Source organism: Dendrobium catenatum, unplaced genomic scaffold, assembly GCF_001605985.2.
Source record: "Dendrobium catenatum unplaced genomic scaffold, ASM160598v2 fragScaff_scaffold_243, whole genome shotgun sequence".
NCBI lineage: Eukaryota > Viridiplantae > Streptophyta > Magnoliopsida > Asparagales > Orchidaceae > Dendrobium > Dendrobium catenatum.
The window spans coordinates 2,119,843-2,135,565 of NW_021318705.1; the positions used below are offsets into that span (position 1 = coordinate 2,119,843).

The window sequence follows — 15,723 nt, forward strand, 5'->3', positions numbered from 1 at the left end:
CAGTCGTCTGCTTTTTAACTTTCCATTAAATTAGTGATTTTCCTAGAAAATTGCAATATCCTGATATGGACTTTCTATCACTAGTATTACTGGCCCAGTCTGCATCCACATAGCTACGTAAAGTAAGAGAATTTTTATATAAAGGTATACCAAAATCAATGGTCCCTTTGATATACCGAAGTAACCGTTTGAGAGCTTCAAAGTTGATGTTCAGTGGTTTATGCATTGACTGGCTCAATTGATTCACTGCAAATCGAATGTCAGGTCTAGTTAATGTCAAGTATTGCAGTGCTCCTATTATCTGCCTGTATACTTGAGGATTTGAAAATTCTTCATGAGATTTTGCTGTTATAGTGACTTTACCTGACATTGGCATTGCCATCGGTTTTGTTTCTTGCATTCCAGCTCGGTTTAAAATTTTTTCCGCATATTGTTTTTGATGTAACAGAACTCCATAATCAGTGAACACTGCTTGTAGTCCAAGAAATGGATTTAAGGAACCAAGATCTTTCATTTGAAACCTGGTATGTAAATTAACCAATAGTTTTGTGACTACAGTTTGTGAATTCCCTGTTAATAATATGTCATCTACATATATGACCATGTACATCCGAATATCTTCTTTTTGATATGTCAGTAACGACGGATCTGCCATACTGATTTTAAATCCACATTCTTGTAAATGGTTAGATAATGTGGCATACCATTCACGTGGGGATTGCTTGAGCCCATACAATGCCTTTTTGAGTTTGCATACATAATTTGGATGAATTGAATCTTGAAACCCCATAGGTTGCTTTATGTACACTTTTTCCGTTAATATGCCATGTAAGAAAGCATTTGAAACATCAAGTTGATGAATTTTCCAATTGTATTGTAATGCAATAGTGATGAAGACTCAAATTGTAGTTATTTTAGCAGCTGGACTAAACATTTATGTGTAGTCTAATCCATGCCCTTGATTAAAGCCTTTAGCTACTAACCTGGCTTTGTATCTTGCTATTGAACCATCCGATTTCACTTTGGTCCGGAACATCCACTTGCAATCAAGTATATTCATTTATGGTGAAGCAGGAACTAGTTCCCATATTCCTTGGGCTTGAAGAGCTTGAAATTCTTGTGACATTGCTAACCTCCAATGCTCTGTTTTCACTGCTTGATGGTATGTGGTTGGTTCTGATGTTTCTATGATGTTAACTAAATCAAAAATTTGCTTTGGCTTGATGTTACCACTTCTGAATCTGGTTATCATTGGATGCTGTACTTTAGCTGGATGACTTGATGTATCACTGCTGATTGGAGCATTTGAAATGACTTGCTCAGTTTGACTATTTAAGTCATTCTGAGAATTTGAATATTCTGAGTGTGAAACTTGAGAATTCTGTCTGATATTTGAATGACTGATGAAGTCATTGGCAATTGGTTGAACTCTTTGTACATTGTGTAATCTGACAGCTTGATTTGTAGTAGCAGTATTCAAATTAACATCTTGATGTCTGGCAGGTCTTTTAGGTAAGTTGGCAGTAGGTACAAGTAGAAGTGGTGGAGTAACCATGGAAGAAGGGTGAGAATTATGATCAAAGAATTGTTTCTGTTGAAATGGAAAAACTGCTTCATTGAATATGACATGGCATGAAGTGTAAGTTTTATTTGTAATAGGATTATAGCAACGGTATCCTTTTTGGGCTGAAGCATACCCAATAAAAACACACGGTTGTGAGAGTGGAGATAGTTTGGTAGATGAATATGGTTTGAGCCAGGGATAACAAAGACACCCGTAGACTTTTAAGTGCCCATAAGTAGGTGGAGTACCATATAAATTTTCATGTGGTGATTTGTTGCAAGTGTTTACAGATGGTAATCTGTTTATGAGGTAGGTAGCTGTCATTAGAGTATCAACCCATAGATGCAGTGGAAGGGAAGCTTGTATGTGCAATGTCCTAATGGTTTCTGTCAAATGTCGATGTTTACGTTCAGCAGTACCATTTTGAAATGGTGAATAGGGACACGTATATTGGTGTAGAATGCCATTATGTTTTAAAACAGCAAGAAATTTGTTATTGATGTATTCTCCACCCCCATCTGTTCTAAGAATGCGAATTGTTTTATGAAATTGACATTGTATCATTTTCATAAATTCAATGAATTTGTAAACAACTTCAGATTTTTGTAGTAATGGGTATACCCAAGTGTATTTGGAAAAATCATCAATGAATGATACATAGTATCGATATCCTTGGGTAGATATGGAGGGTGATGGACCCCATACATCCGAATGAACTAGAGAAAAAGGAGAATTGGTTCTGTTTTGAGATACAGAATGTGGTTGGCGATGGCTTTTAGCCATTTGACAAGCATTGCATAGCTGCTGATGCTTATTAGAAATGCAAATGTCAGAATGTTGTTTTACAATTTGAGTTAAAGTGTGAGAAGATGGATGCCCCAATCTTCTGTGCTAGAGATCTAGTATAGTTTGTAGTGATACTAGAGCAAGTTTGGAGATGTTGTTGACTGGATTGGACTTTGTTTTGAATGGATAAATTCCATTAATACAAGGTCCCGTGAGAAGAGTCTTGAACGTCTTCTGATCCTTTATCTCATAACCATGTTCAGAGAATGTGATGAAACAATTATTATCAGTGGCCAATCGGTGAACTGATAATAAGTTGAATGCTAAATTGGGAACCAGATTTATATCAGACAATTGAAGAATAACTGAAGGAGTTTTTAGAAGTCCTTTGCCCGTATTCTTGATAGACAGTTGTTGACCATTTCCTATTGTAACTTGATTATGTCCATTGTAAATTTGAGAATTTTGCAGGTGTGTAGGATCCGACGTCAAATGTGTGGATACTCCACTATCAAGATACCAATCAGCAGACTCTGATTGTGATTGCGAATTGAAGAATGTTGTAACTGGTTGTTCTGTGTTATATTTTTCATCATGCCTATACCAGCATTTTACTGCTGAATGACCATATTTTCCGCATATTTGACATGTTATAGCTGGTCTAGTCGTTTTACCTCCTCGATTTGTATTTGTAGCATTCGTTGTATTTGCAGCACCTGACTGTGATCGATTGTTATATGAGTTTCTTCCTCCTCTTACGTCCTCTTGCTGCTGCTAATGCTGTGGAATTGCCCGAGAGCTGGAGTGATTGAAGTTCTCTGCTAGTTTCATGAGCAAGGTTAATTTCCTCACTACATAGTAATGTATACAAATCATCCAAATTTAATGGCTATAGATTTGTTCGGATTGCTTTTTTAAACGCCTAATACGTGTTTGGCAATCCATTTAGCGTATAATGAATGACATCTTCATCATCCAATGTGTACCCAACTGCTGCTAGTGAATCTACTTTTGTTTTGACATCTAACAGGTATTGACTCATTGTTTTATCCTTCATAGTCAAATGGTGCATTTCTTTTTTGAGTTGAATTATTTTGGATCTGGTGCTTGATAGAAGTCTTTTATCCAGGGTATTCCATATGTCTTTACTGTGTTCAACAGTGAGCACATACGGTAATATTGCTGGAGAAATTACTGAATAAAGAGCTGCTGCAAGATTTTGATCTAATAGATTCCAATTTGTATAATCTGGATTTACAATGTTTTGCCCTGTGGCATTTTGTTTGAATTTTGACGGTGCTTCATTGCTTCCATAAAAAAATCCTTCAAAACCATTTGCACGAAATAGTTTGTGTACCTGTGATCTCCAGATCGGAAAATTTTCTGCTGTGAGGGATTGAGAAATAATATTCTTGATATTTCCCATCAAGAATTTGAGTGATGATGGAATCTGCGGTAGATCGTTCATCCTTGGAGTTGCTATTTCTTCTTCTTGATTTGTAGAAGACATCGTAGATGAATTTCTCATACACTTTTATTTGAAGAAAAAAAATTGATATATGGATCAATGCTCTGATACCATGTAAGAAATCATTCTCTGGTAATAACCAGAGAATTGAAAGCAGAAAAGGCGGAAAACAATTAGCGGGAAAAGCCACTTCCGTCTTGGATGAGTAGGCTTATTTATATTTGATTTTCAAGAATTCTGTTACAAACATGTGGTTAGAAATGACTTAAGAGCAATTAACAATACATGGCCAATAGTTAGCCAGGTGTACATAACAACAAGTAAAACTATCTGTATATCTTAACAAATTCAATGTGCAGGAATTTTTCTTTAGATTCTAGTGAGTTTGCTTGACTTTTGACCACTTTATTTGGAATTGAAGATCGAGGCTGACGTTACAAAATTGACAATTGAGTGTAGTAGGATAGGATGATCCATTGTGATTGTGTGGTGGGTTAGAAGTTATTTCAAGCGATTAAACAGCTTTTATGCTACAGAATAATACCCTATGCAAATACAGACTACAAGTTTTTAAGGCGAGAACTACTTGGACAGTTGATGGTTTAGCCGAGTAAACTCAACAAATTGATTAGTATTCTAGGTGAGCACCCCTATTGAATGGAGATGGAGAACATCTCAAGCATCTAGGTCGAATTCAAAAACTAATTGTCAAGGAATAGATTTAAGACTAGCTCTTGAGCAATTCGTTCCAAGTTGTTAGTGTTTTAGGTTTTATTTGAGACGACTTTTTTATTACTTCTTAAAACATAATTTTAATTAAAACAATTTAAATTTTTATTAAAATTTTGTTTTAAAAAGTAATAAAAACATTGTCTCAATGAGTTAGGCTGCATCTTGACAAACCCAACCTAAACTGATATGGGACTTAGAATGTTGTATTAGTTTAAAGTCATGCAAATAGATTGATTCCATGCCGATTGCAGCAATCCTTTCACAAACATCCTCCATTTGTTTGCTGAAACATTTCAAACTCCTTGTGAATGGTTAAATGATTTTGCTTTGATGGAAATTACATAACAAACTTATGATTTAGGTCAAGTTCTGATCTATCCATTTTTGAGAACAAAATAAGCTGATTCTCATACGAGCTTGCAATGAGAAATGCTCTCTTCTAATCAAGGTATTATTCAAATTACCAATTCCGAGAGGGATCTCAATACTAGTAATGATTAAAAAAAAAAACAATTAAATTATATATATTTTCCTAGTGCAGTTAATAAGAAGACAAAGATCAGCGTTGTATGCTATAATCTGTTGATGTGACGTTCAATTAAATTCCAATTCTGCACCTCGTAGAAGATTAAAATTCAAACTTTAGAGTCAGGCATCCAAGGACTGTGTGCCCACCATTAATAATAATTTAATCACCTTCTATCCAATCCATTATTCTTGCCGAGGAAGGTCTCGATGCCTGTGATGCTACAAATAGCCATGGTTGGAGAAGCTTGAGAAAACAGAAGACGAAGGCAGAGGGAGGAGATCAGTATCAGCATAATTTGACATGGTAAATATTTACAATATTATTATTATTTTGATGTTTATGCAGTTATATGATGAATGCATTTAGTTCATTATATTTTAATTTTATGTCCAATTTTGTCTGCTTTTCATGTACAGGAAAGCAAGAACTTAGGCTCTGATTCAAAAATCATTGAAGTCGATGACACAGTTGAAAAAAATAAGGAAGAATTAAAAGAGAAGAATGGGGATGAACTTCCTCAGTGTCATCATCATAGTTCCGATTCCAATTCCAAATCTGGCTCAGGAAGTGACTCTAATGATAGCTCTAAATCAGGCTCTACAAAAGTATATTTTATACTTTTAATTTCTCAATATTTATTATTATTATTTTACTTATTTTAAAATCGAGCTGCTCAGTTGAAGTAGAACAAAACTACTAACTAGTTTGATTCTATTGAATATTGATCCAAATTAATAAGGATGAACCAACAAGATTATGAAAATTTTGTAAACTCCATAATGAAAAAAAATGTTCTCACTTTATTCTAACTGAATCTTAAAAATAGTTATCAACAGTTGGCGGAGGATTTGACTTTTCCTTGGCTGGACGTCATGTCAAACGTCTACAATTAAATAATAAAAAACAAATCTTAGTAATGCTTACGCAAGAAAAATAAAGGTGTTTACAAGCATAAAAATATAGATTTATTGAGATAACGAATTCTTTTATCATCAGTATATTTTCCTTAAAAAAAAAAAAAGTCGAAGAGAAGAGACAACATTGACTAGGGTTATTTGATCCTCTATTTTAAGCAATATTTAGTTTAAAAACTGTCAAAGAATCTTAAATTTTATTATTTTTTATAAAATCTGTTTCGACCTTATTATTGATTAAATATAAAATTTGTTAAATCCCACCGTTACTAAAATTTAACGAATCTAGAAGTATCTCTCTTAAAACGTTTATTCAAAAAAAGTAAATCGACGAAGGAAAAAAACTAAGCAGCTATGTTTTGATCAGACATATTTTTAATCGCATAATAATAGAATACTAAACAAAATCAAGAAAAAAATTAAAAGTTGGTAAAATATGCCTCTAATAGATAATAATAATAATAATAAAGAATAAAAATATAATCTTTAATCAGAATTTATATTGAAACTAAAAATACTATGATTCAAAATGTTTATATATAATGCATATACATTAGTTAGTCTTACAGAAGAAAAATTAAATCACTTACATACATATATGTCGGTTCTTTCTAATTCGAAATTACAGGGATATAATGAAGAAAAATCCAAGGAGAAAGCTCGTCTGAAGAAGAAGCACAAGAGAAGGGCCCTTAAAGGGAAGCTGAAAGAGAAAGCAAGTGAAACAAAAGATGGAGGAGCACCGGTTAATAGTGATGAAGTCAACAAGCTTGAATGCCATAGCGATTCCAGTACGAGTTCAAAATCTAGCTCCAAATCAGCCTCGAGCTCTAAATCTTCCGTCAGTTCCAAATCCGTCTCGAGCAAATCTAACTCTGACTCTGGTTCGAAATCCGGCTCGGATTCGGTAATTAAAATCATTTTTCTACGAGCTATAGTTTAGTTCATAGGTTGTGATTTATTTATCAAAACTTGCAACTAATCAGCATCCTGTTGAACAGGGAGGTAAGAAAACCAAATTGAAGAAGAAAGGGCTGAAGCAGAAGGCAAAAGAAACTTCTTTCCCTGCTGAAGAGGGTAAAGTGCCAGAAAAGAAGAAGCTCACAGAAGCTGAAGAGGAAATTGAGGCCAAGGGTGCAGAGAAAACAGAAAATACAACAACGTCAAAGGAAGAAGAGAGCAAGGGAATATCAGAAACGATCAAGGATCAGCTTCCTGTTTATGGAAAGAATGCGGTGGAAAAAAATACTGAAACTTCGATATGATGTGATTTCTGTAAATATGAACGCTTGCTATACCGTAAAAGATGTGTGAATCTATATGTTTGTTTTATGTGGCAATTACTAAGTACAAAGGCAAAATGATAGCCCTGCTTATCCGTGTGCATGAAATATATATGAAATAAAGTAATTGATGGTATTTTTCAGCATTCTGTTTTTAGAAATTTAGTTCGTCTATTTGGAAATAAATGTGTTCCTCTCATATTTTAGAAATTGGTTTCCAGTGGAATAAGCAATGGCGATATCTTCCTCATCTATCTCTACTATCCTTCTTCTCTATACCACAACTCCAAATAATTGAAACCCTAAGACAAATAACAAGAATGCCATCATCCTATTTTAGGCTGGATTTAAGCAAGATTTAGCTTATAAATACTTTGAAATTTTTTGTTTTTGACAATTTCAAATCCTGTTATTTTGATAAATTTTGTTTTTGCCACTCATAGGATTTAATGGATTTTAAGGTTTTTCCTCTCATAAATCTTTAAATCTTGAAACAAATAGGCAAGATTTACAATTGATCAATATTCAGCAAGATTTACTAAAGCTGGATTCATAAAATTTAAGAAATCCTATCAGTACCCTAACAGCCCCTATTGATGTGAGATAAATCACAAAGCAGTAAGAGATGTGTATCAAAGAACCTCTCATGTCCTTAATCAGCACAACCAATCCCTAACTTTCTTCCCTTTAGCCACAAACTTACCCGCATTGTTCCTATCTATCTTCAAAGGACTCTTCAACTGAAACATCATCACTGAAACCAGCTTCTTGACAGGAGACTCCCCTATTATTTTGCTGTGCTTGCCAGATCCACAAACGATAGAAAATTCCAAAGGCACAAGCTTTCCTGCAACTAAACAACTTCTAATCTTTTCCATCCACAGTAATATGATCACGTAAGCTGACACTAAGTGAAGTCCATGTAAATCCAGTTTCACTTCTGAATCAGACCAATCCAACATAGCAGACAAAAGAGGGAAGTTAACTAACTCTCTGAACAACAATGACTCATTCAAGCAAGGAGAAGACTCATCCACTTTCCTGAACAAGGCCTCAATGGAAGGAGGCAGAGAGGAAACATTTTTTGTTATCATCACAATCGTAGGACAAGAGTTCAGAACAGAATTGAAAGTTCGAATAGAGAAGCCAACGCCTGATTCTCTCGTTTTCTGAATCCATGAAACCATCTCTGACAACTTTCCATGATCTCCATAACAAGAAAGCACCGTGTTAGCAGATAAGGTATCGAGAGCCATACCGTTCTCCTGCATCGATTCAAGAACTCTAGTCATCTCCGCAAAGGCTCCAACACGACCATAGGCTTGCAACACCTGCCGGAACTCGAATGGCGAGGGCTTGAACCCTGCCAAACCCATTTCCCGCAGAAATACCTCGGCCTCCTCCGGCATTTTCATCAAGCACATTCCCTTAATCATCGATTCGTACGGTCTCCTCCCGGAAAAGGGTATCTCCTTCAACCGGGCGTAGGATCTGTGAACTTGTACCTTCAATCCTCGATCTGAGAAAGCGTCGATGAGGTCGCAGTAGAAGAGAGCGAGATGACGCGGGAGGCGGAGACCGGAGGCCGATTGGGAGAGTAGGGTAAGGGCATCGACGGTGCAATGCTGGTCCTCGAGGAGAGATATGAGGGAGGCTGCGAGCTTGGGGTTGAATTGAAACCAAGGGGCTTCGGATAGAGTTTGATAGAGATGAAGAGAGAAAGGGGAGGAGTGGGAGATGAGAAAGGAGAGGGCTTGAAGGGAGGTGGATTTGGAGGATGAGGCGACGAATTTGCGGACGAGGCGGATGGCGGCGGACGAATCGGACGCGGTGGAGAGGGAGGTGAGGAGGCGGTGAGAGCGCTTGCTGGCGCCGGAGGGGAGCGAACTGCGAGGAAAGCGAAATTGGGAAGGGAGAACTGAGCAGACGACCTGCATGGAGTACTTAGCGAGCGATCAAACTCAACCTTATGGATAAGTCCCTTTAAGAAACTAATAGATAGTTAATAAATTATGCATAAAATTTTGCTCATAAAAATTTGATCATATGAATATTAAATTTTTCTTATTTTTTTTCAAAGATTAACATATACTTGTTTTAAAATTCATTTCACATATTTTATTTTTAATAAACATCACTGATACAGCATAAAAAAATTATCTTGATCGGCACGAATCTCAAGGCAAAATGAAGTTGGAAACTCCCACAACATATATGTTGATCTCAACAGAATCAGATGTGATCCCCTTACATGAAGAAGGTGGATGAAAAATATTTGAGGCAACTCCCTACATAAACACTTAAAATGGAAAGGAAAAATGCAATCACTTAGCTTGGGAGGGAAGACATATAAAGTTGATTGATTTAGAAGAATCATGAGCTGCAGGCTTTAAACAAAAGTTTATCCGTTTAAGAGAGAGGGTGGATAAGAAGTTTAGTGTGCGAGAGAGAGCCAAAAGAGGGAGGAGGTTTTTTGTGAGAGAGAACCAAAAGAAAAAGCGATAGAGGTCGGTTGCGTGCATCAAAACTTCATTTGGCCAAGGGTCTTTGCCGCCATCCATACCTCTCACACGCGACTAAGTGGAATGCAATCACCGACTGTCTCTGTTGCCCTCTCACACTTGGCCAGACGGAACACTTGCAATAATCGAAGTGTCTAAAGAATAGAGGAAGAGTCACATACGTGCACCGCCCTTGTCCTAGGTTTGCTCGAATGGGGGAGACACACGTCACCGCTGCCTCCTCTTTCTCCTGCAATCAGTTGCGAATGAGGGCTAGATGCTTTGGGAAAAGATCAATAACCATTCAACCTTTACATCCTAAGAGTTCAAATTATATTCAAAGAAATTAAATGTATTAGAGGGCTAATTGATGTGAAATAGCTGAATTAACAAGTAGATTCTGCTGGATTTTAATAAGGATTGAATTTAATTGTGATGATTTTACATTAATTATTCTTCAATTTATATTAAATTAACTGAAAACGAGTCAATTTTGTATTAATTAAGTTCAGTTTGATTTATTTACGTTTAATTATATTCAAGCTGACTTAATTTGACTTCGAATCAGTTTGATTTTAAAATACAATTAAAAATATGATTTAATTGATTTTAGATTAATTTTGACTAAGCATGCTCGCCAAATTTTAAAATGGATTTCTATTTATTTAGATTAATTTAGTGCTGATACGTCATCATGAAATTATCTTGATCGGGCACGAATCTCGAGACAAAACCCAAACCGGAAACTTCAAAAATTAAATCAGGGAGCACGTGAACTCCGATTTCAGCGAGCTTACAGTCAAACTGAGCATCTCAGAAATACGAACCCAACGACACAAAATTCAACTTAATCCGAGCCCAAATGGGTCCAAATCGAAGACTCTAAGCGCTCTTGGAAGGTTCGAATTACAATTTGAGTTACCAAACGGTCTCCGATTTTAATGAGCTTATACTTGAATCGAACGCCTCAACGAGACGAATCCAACGAACCCAAGATCACCGAATTCCGACATAACTAAGGCCTTCAAATGTCTGATGAACGGTGCACGATCAAGGGATTCAACATCGACCGTCCATTCAAACCACTCCAATTCGCCACTGATATCACACCTATTTACGGGCTTTGCCACTCCAGAAAAATTATAAATAGAGCCCTCATTCTTCATAAGAGTGGACTCAAGTGAAGAGAGAGAAGAAGAAGAGAAGAAGGAAGAGAAGGAAGAAGCTCCTCCTCGACCACCGCCAGAGCTCTTCCCGCCGCCTGAAGACGCCGGAACTCTGCCGGATTTTCGAGAAACGCCGGGAATTTGCAGAACTATGTAACTTTGTGAGAAGTTGATTGTAAACTGATCGTCTTAATTTGTAAGACGGATCAATCTTTATACTTCAAACAAAACACTAGTGAAACTTTACAACTGGGCGAGGCCCTGTGGTTTTTTCCCTCTTTCGGGTTTTCCACGTAAAAATCTTGGTGTTCATTTATCTTTTTTGTTTGTGTGCTGAATATTCGTGCAATGTTCGAACGCGAATTCATAAAATCTACCGCCGCGTATATTCTAGCCTGCAACAAGTGCATATCAAATCTATGTCGACTAGTTTGTTATGAAATCATTGAACTTTTTCTTTAAATTGGATTTGAGACAATTCAATTTCATTTTAAATCGTATCGATTTAGTTTTGGTTAATAGAAAATAAATTAATTTAAGTCGATCGAAGTTGACAGGGTCTAATTGAACAAGAGTCGAGTCGAGCCAAACAGACATTAAGTTGAATTGACTCGACATAACATGATTTAAAATATTTTAGATTCAATTGGCCTTCATTAATTTGAAGTCGAATTAATTAAATACAATTTGGTGCAAACCTATTTAATCGAAATTAAATTGCTATGATCAAGATTGAGTCAACACTATATCATTGGGCATCAACCTAAGAAGAATCATAAATGTGACTTCTACACTATGGTAGGGAGCTTTAAGTTCTAGGAGAATCCTAGACGAAGATCGACCTCACCAAAAGTGAGGTCAACAAATCTGTGTGAATTATCAAGTTTTGCACTTCACAGTTGAACAAGAGTCGAGTCGAGCCAAACAGACATTAAGTTGAATTGACTTGACATAACATGATTTAAAATATTTTAGATTGAATTGGCCTTCATTAATTTGAAGTCGAATTAATTAAATTCAATTTGGTGCAAACCTGTTTAATCGAAATTAAATTGATGTGATCAAGATTGATTCAACACTATATCATTGGGCATCCACCTAAGAAGAATCCTAAAGGTGACTTCTACACTATGGTAGGGAGCTCTAAGTTCTAGGAGAATCTAGAGGAAGATCGACCTCACCAAAAGTGAGGTCAACAAATCTGTGTGAATTACCAAGTTTTGCACTTCACAGTTTATGGCCAGACTTAACCCGACAATGACAGCCTCTTACTCTGTAGCATTGTTCATAGTAGGAAACTTTAGTCAGAGTCCGTACTCAAGAGTAACTTGCTGCGAATAGATTATCAAAAGTCTCATCCCAACACCGAAACTTTGAGAAGCGACTCCAAAAGCACACTTGGTAAGGTTGAGTAGCATATTTTAACATAGTAGAAGGTGAAAGCATTGTCCCAAGTCAGAGATATGTTATGATTTTTAAAGACTTTTTACCAACATATTATTGTTGTATACTTACATCGTGTGCCTAATAAATCCTTAAAAATCTTATTCACGAGACACTGATATATGGCTCTAGCTTTCTTGAGTATGAATGACATGACCAGATAAAAGTACAATATTTTATCTGTTTGAAAATTTGTTGATTCTTCATCCACAAGATTAGTCTTTATTTAATTATAATCGGAGTATGCGTCAATAAAGCTCAGCATCTTATGCCCGTGGTTGACCTTGCCTAAGATAGTAGGATTGTGTTGCTTGCTGATCACCACTAATTATATAGAGACCTACTCGGGTAGAAAACTTTAGTTTAAGGTGAGGGTTAGAGGCAGCAATCCCAAAGATCGACTGAAAGGGCTTCCCAAATATAGGCCGATTCTAACTTTACTATAATGAACTAAATTGAGTGAGCAATATGTCGAGAAAATTCTCTGAGTATGACCGGGAGGCTAATCGTTCCTTCTACTTGTACAGGTCGATTATCAAACCCATACAATGGACCTGAGGCGGGATTGAGTTTTTCTCTGGCTAGGCCTAAACTAAGAAAAGTAGAGAAAACAAGACATCCACCGAGCTTCCATTATCAACCAAAATCCTCTTGACATTGTAACACGGGTTGCCAATTCCAGCATTAACCTCGAGTGAATCTTGATGTGGGCTCTTTACCCCTTCTAAGTGAGAGTCATCAAAAGCAATATAGAGATCGATTTGGGACTTTTAGGTACCAACTCCTTGCTTGCTGTGATTAATACTTGACAGGATAATGAGGGCCCCCTTGCAACGGTTTCAATCTCACCAACCGTTTGATGATTATTCAAATATCATCTTTGTTGTTGTTGATTCCATCCCCAGTGGGACCAGCCTTTCGAATAAGTGGGTTTTTAATGAATTGCCGAAGTTATCCTTATAGGATCAATCTCTCAATTTCATCCTTGAGCTATCTATAAGCTTAAGTAGTGTGTCCACGACTACGGTGGAAGTGGCAGTATTGCTCATGATTATCAATGTTAGGTTTTAAAGGATTTAGCCACTTCACATTCTCCTGATCTCGGATAACCATCAATATATTTGCTCGAGACATATTAAGTGGCATATACTCCTATTGTCGAGGTTCACATCGAAGCTGCGAGAGTTGAGGGGCCAAGTTGTAATTTCCTTGCTTCTTTCACTGTGAGGGTGGAATATCTGTTCGAGGTGCATTCTTACACTTCCCATTACTTTGCTTAAATTATTTTATATGAGCATTGATGGCTTCATCCATAGAGATTTGAGTTTCTATATGATGAATCAAATCAACATATGAATGGACTGTGTCTCGCATGAGTGCTGAGTAAAAATAGTTAGGATGAAGCCCTCAAGGAAAACCCCTCTTAATAACTCAGAATCCATCCACATAATTTGTTATGCCTCGACGGAGAATTGTTGAAAGTACTCTTTAAGTGATTCTCATTCATTCTCGCTAATCTCAGAGATGAGAAGAATCTTTAAAAATTTTTCAATTGGCAAGAAATTTCTCAACGAACACTTTGGCCAAATCCTTTGTAATAATTAGAGGAACACAGGTTGGCCAACCTATGCGAGAAGGATGTGTAGAGATCGCCGTGTCAGTGAGGTCATTGTCTTGATGTGATGGGGGATGAATCCTTGATTGAGGGAGAGGAGATATTACTTGAAGTTGTTAAGGTCAGATGTTTCCAGCTGGTGGCAGATCTTGAGGAAGATGAATCTCTTCCTGAGTTGCCAATGTCGGTTGTCGAATCCCTCATAGGAGTTGGAAGATCCCATTTTGAGATTCTGCCATCTTTTAGATATAATCTTCTAGAGAAGGTCTCAAAGCCCCTTCTCCAACAATATTTCTTCCACCAGGATAAAAAGAGATAGATGCATAGTGTCCTTGATTCATAGATTAATTCCTAGATTGATGTGTGTTGGAGTTATTACAGGAAAAACGTCAATTTCCATCAGCCATTTTCATCGGAAAATGGCCAAAATCCGTCGGAAATTAGCATTTCCGACGGATTTTCGATGAAAATATTTTCGCCGGTAAAACGCGCGTCGAAAAAAGTCTTCTGGCGCAAAATAATTCGTCGGAAACATTTCTGGCAGATTTTTTTTTTTTTTGCGCGGGAAGGTCAAGAAAAAAAAAATTAAAAATAATTCCAAAGCACCCAACCGACCCGCCTAGCCACAGCCTGCTCGGTGCTCCCATTTCCGCTTCGCCCGAGCACAACCGCCCGCATAGGGCCCACCAGCCCAACCGCGCCCGTAAAGCCTACGTGGACAGCCTATCCGCCCCAGCCCGCGTGGTCTGCCTTTGGCGGGGTTCGAACCCCCTCTGCACTCGCAAAGCCTTCAGGGCCATCTACCATATAGCCATTAAACAAAAACTGCTTAATTTGATACTTTATTTTATTTAAGTTATATAATTAAATTTATTTTATTATAATTTAAGTTATTAAATTCAATAATTTAATTTATTTTTTAAAATATAAAATTTTAATTTAAATAATTTAATTTGATAATAAATTATTAAATTATAACTTATTTTTTTATTTTCCATCAGAAATCCGCCGAAAATTCCTTCGAAAAAAATTCGTCTGAAAGCCAGTCAAAAAATATGTCGGAAATTCGCTGAAAATTTTCCGTCAGAAATCCGCCGGAAAATCTGCCGGAAGTTGTGACGAATTTACTTCCGCCGAAAATTTCGTCGGAAATGAGCTATTTTTTCTTTAGTGAGTCGAAGGTTTTTACATTGCGGTTGCTACGACTGTTGCCCATTGAGGTAGTGTTTAAGATGGTTGGATTGAAATTTCCTATTGACGATGTCAAACTGTTGTGGGCTAGAATTATTACGATAGTAAATTAGTAAAAATTGTGTCTTAACATTGTATGAGTATCCATCTCACAAATATAAATAGCAGAAACACCACAACTTTTCTATGTAGAAAACCTTAGAGGTAAAAATTATGGGCTCAAGCCCAGTTGAAATGATTACACTAGTATTTGAATAGATTACAAATGATTGTTTCGTTCTTGAGATTGAAAACGAATAGATTACAACAGTTAACCATTAGGTTGAAATCTCATTACGAATAAAAATCAGATGGAAATCTAACAGCGTTCGATGGACTGGTAGAAATTCAGAGTCAGTTGGTGGCCCGGAGGAAATTCAACGACAGCTGATGGTCGGACAGAAGTCTGGAGATAGTCCGACGATGATCGATGGCTGGGCAAAAGATTGTCGATAGTTCGGCGACGATCGGGCGGTGTTTGAGGAGGGGGAT

General features: G+C 36.8%; 4 protein-coding genes across 4 annotated transcripts in view; 2 read left to right on the forward strand and 2 right to left on the reverse strand.

Annotated features, from left to right (window-relative positions):
- The window catches only part of LOC110102079 (pentatricopeptide repeat-containing protein At1g80270, mitochondrial), a 32,514-nt gene extending 25,092 nt beyond the window's left edge, over positions 1 to 7,422 (forward strand). The window contains exons 4-8 of the transcript XR_003700152.1: positions 2,822 to 4,998; positions 5,092 to 5,382; positions 5,496 to 5,684; positions 6,622 to 6,900; positions 6,995 to 7,422. The gene's annotated coding sequence lies outside the window, so the exon portion shown is untranslated. The remainder of the gene's footprint in view (positions 1 to 2,821; positions 4,999 to 5,091; positions 5,383 to 5,495; positions 5,685 to 6,621; positions 6,901 to 6,994) is intronic.
- Positions 26 to 655, reverse strand: LOC110102091 (uncharacterized mitochondrial protein AtMg00810). Its single transcript, XM_020830266.1, has one exon. It carries the CDS (start codon positions 653 to 655, stop codon positions 26 to 28), a length of 630 nt encoding a protein of 209 aa, XP_020685925.1.
- Positions 6,592 to 7,258, forward strand: LOC114578356 (uncharacterized serine-rich protein C1E8.05-like). Its single transcript, XM_028693219.1, has 2 exons — positions 6,592 to 6,900; positions 6,995 to 7,258. The coding sequence occupies exons 1-2, from the start codon at positions 6,592 to 6,594 to the stop codon at positions 7,256 to 7,258; spliced, it is 573 nt and encodes a 190-aa protein (XP_028549052.1).
- Positions 7,423 to 7,721: 299 nt separating the features above from the next.
- LOC110102078 (pentatricopeptide repeat-containing protein At2g17033) lies at positions 7,722 to 9,279 on the reverse strand. The gene has a single exon (XM_020830253.2). The coding sequence runs from the start codon at positions 9,211 to 9,213 to the stop codon at positions 7,933 to 7,935; it is 1,281 nt and encodes a 426-aa protein (XP_020685912.1). The 5' UTR covers positions 9,214 to 9,279; the 3' UTR covers positions 7,722 to 7,932.
- Positions 9,280 to 15,723: the final 6,444 nt, after the last annotated feature.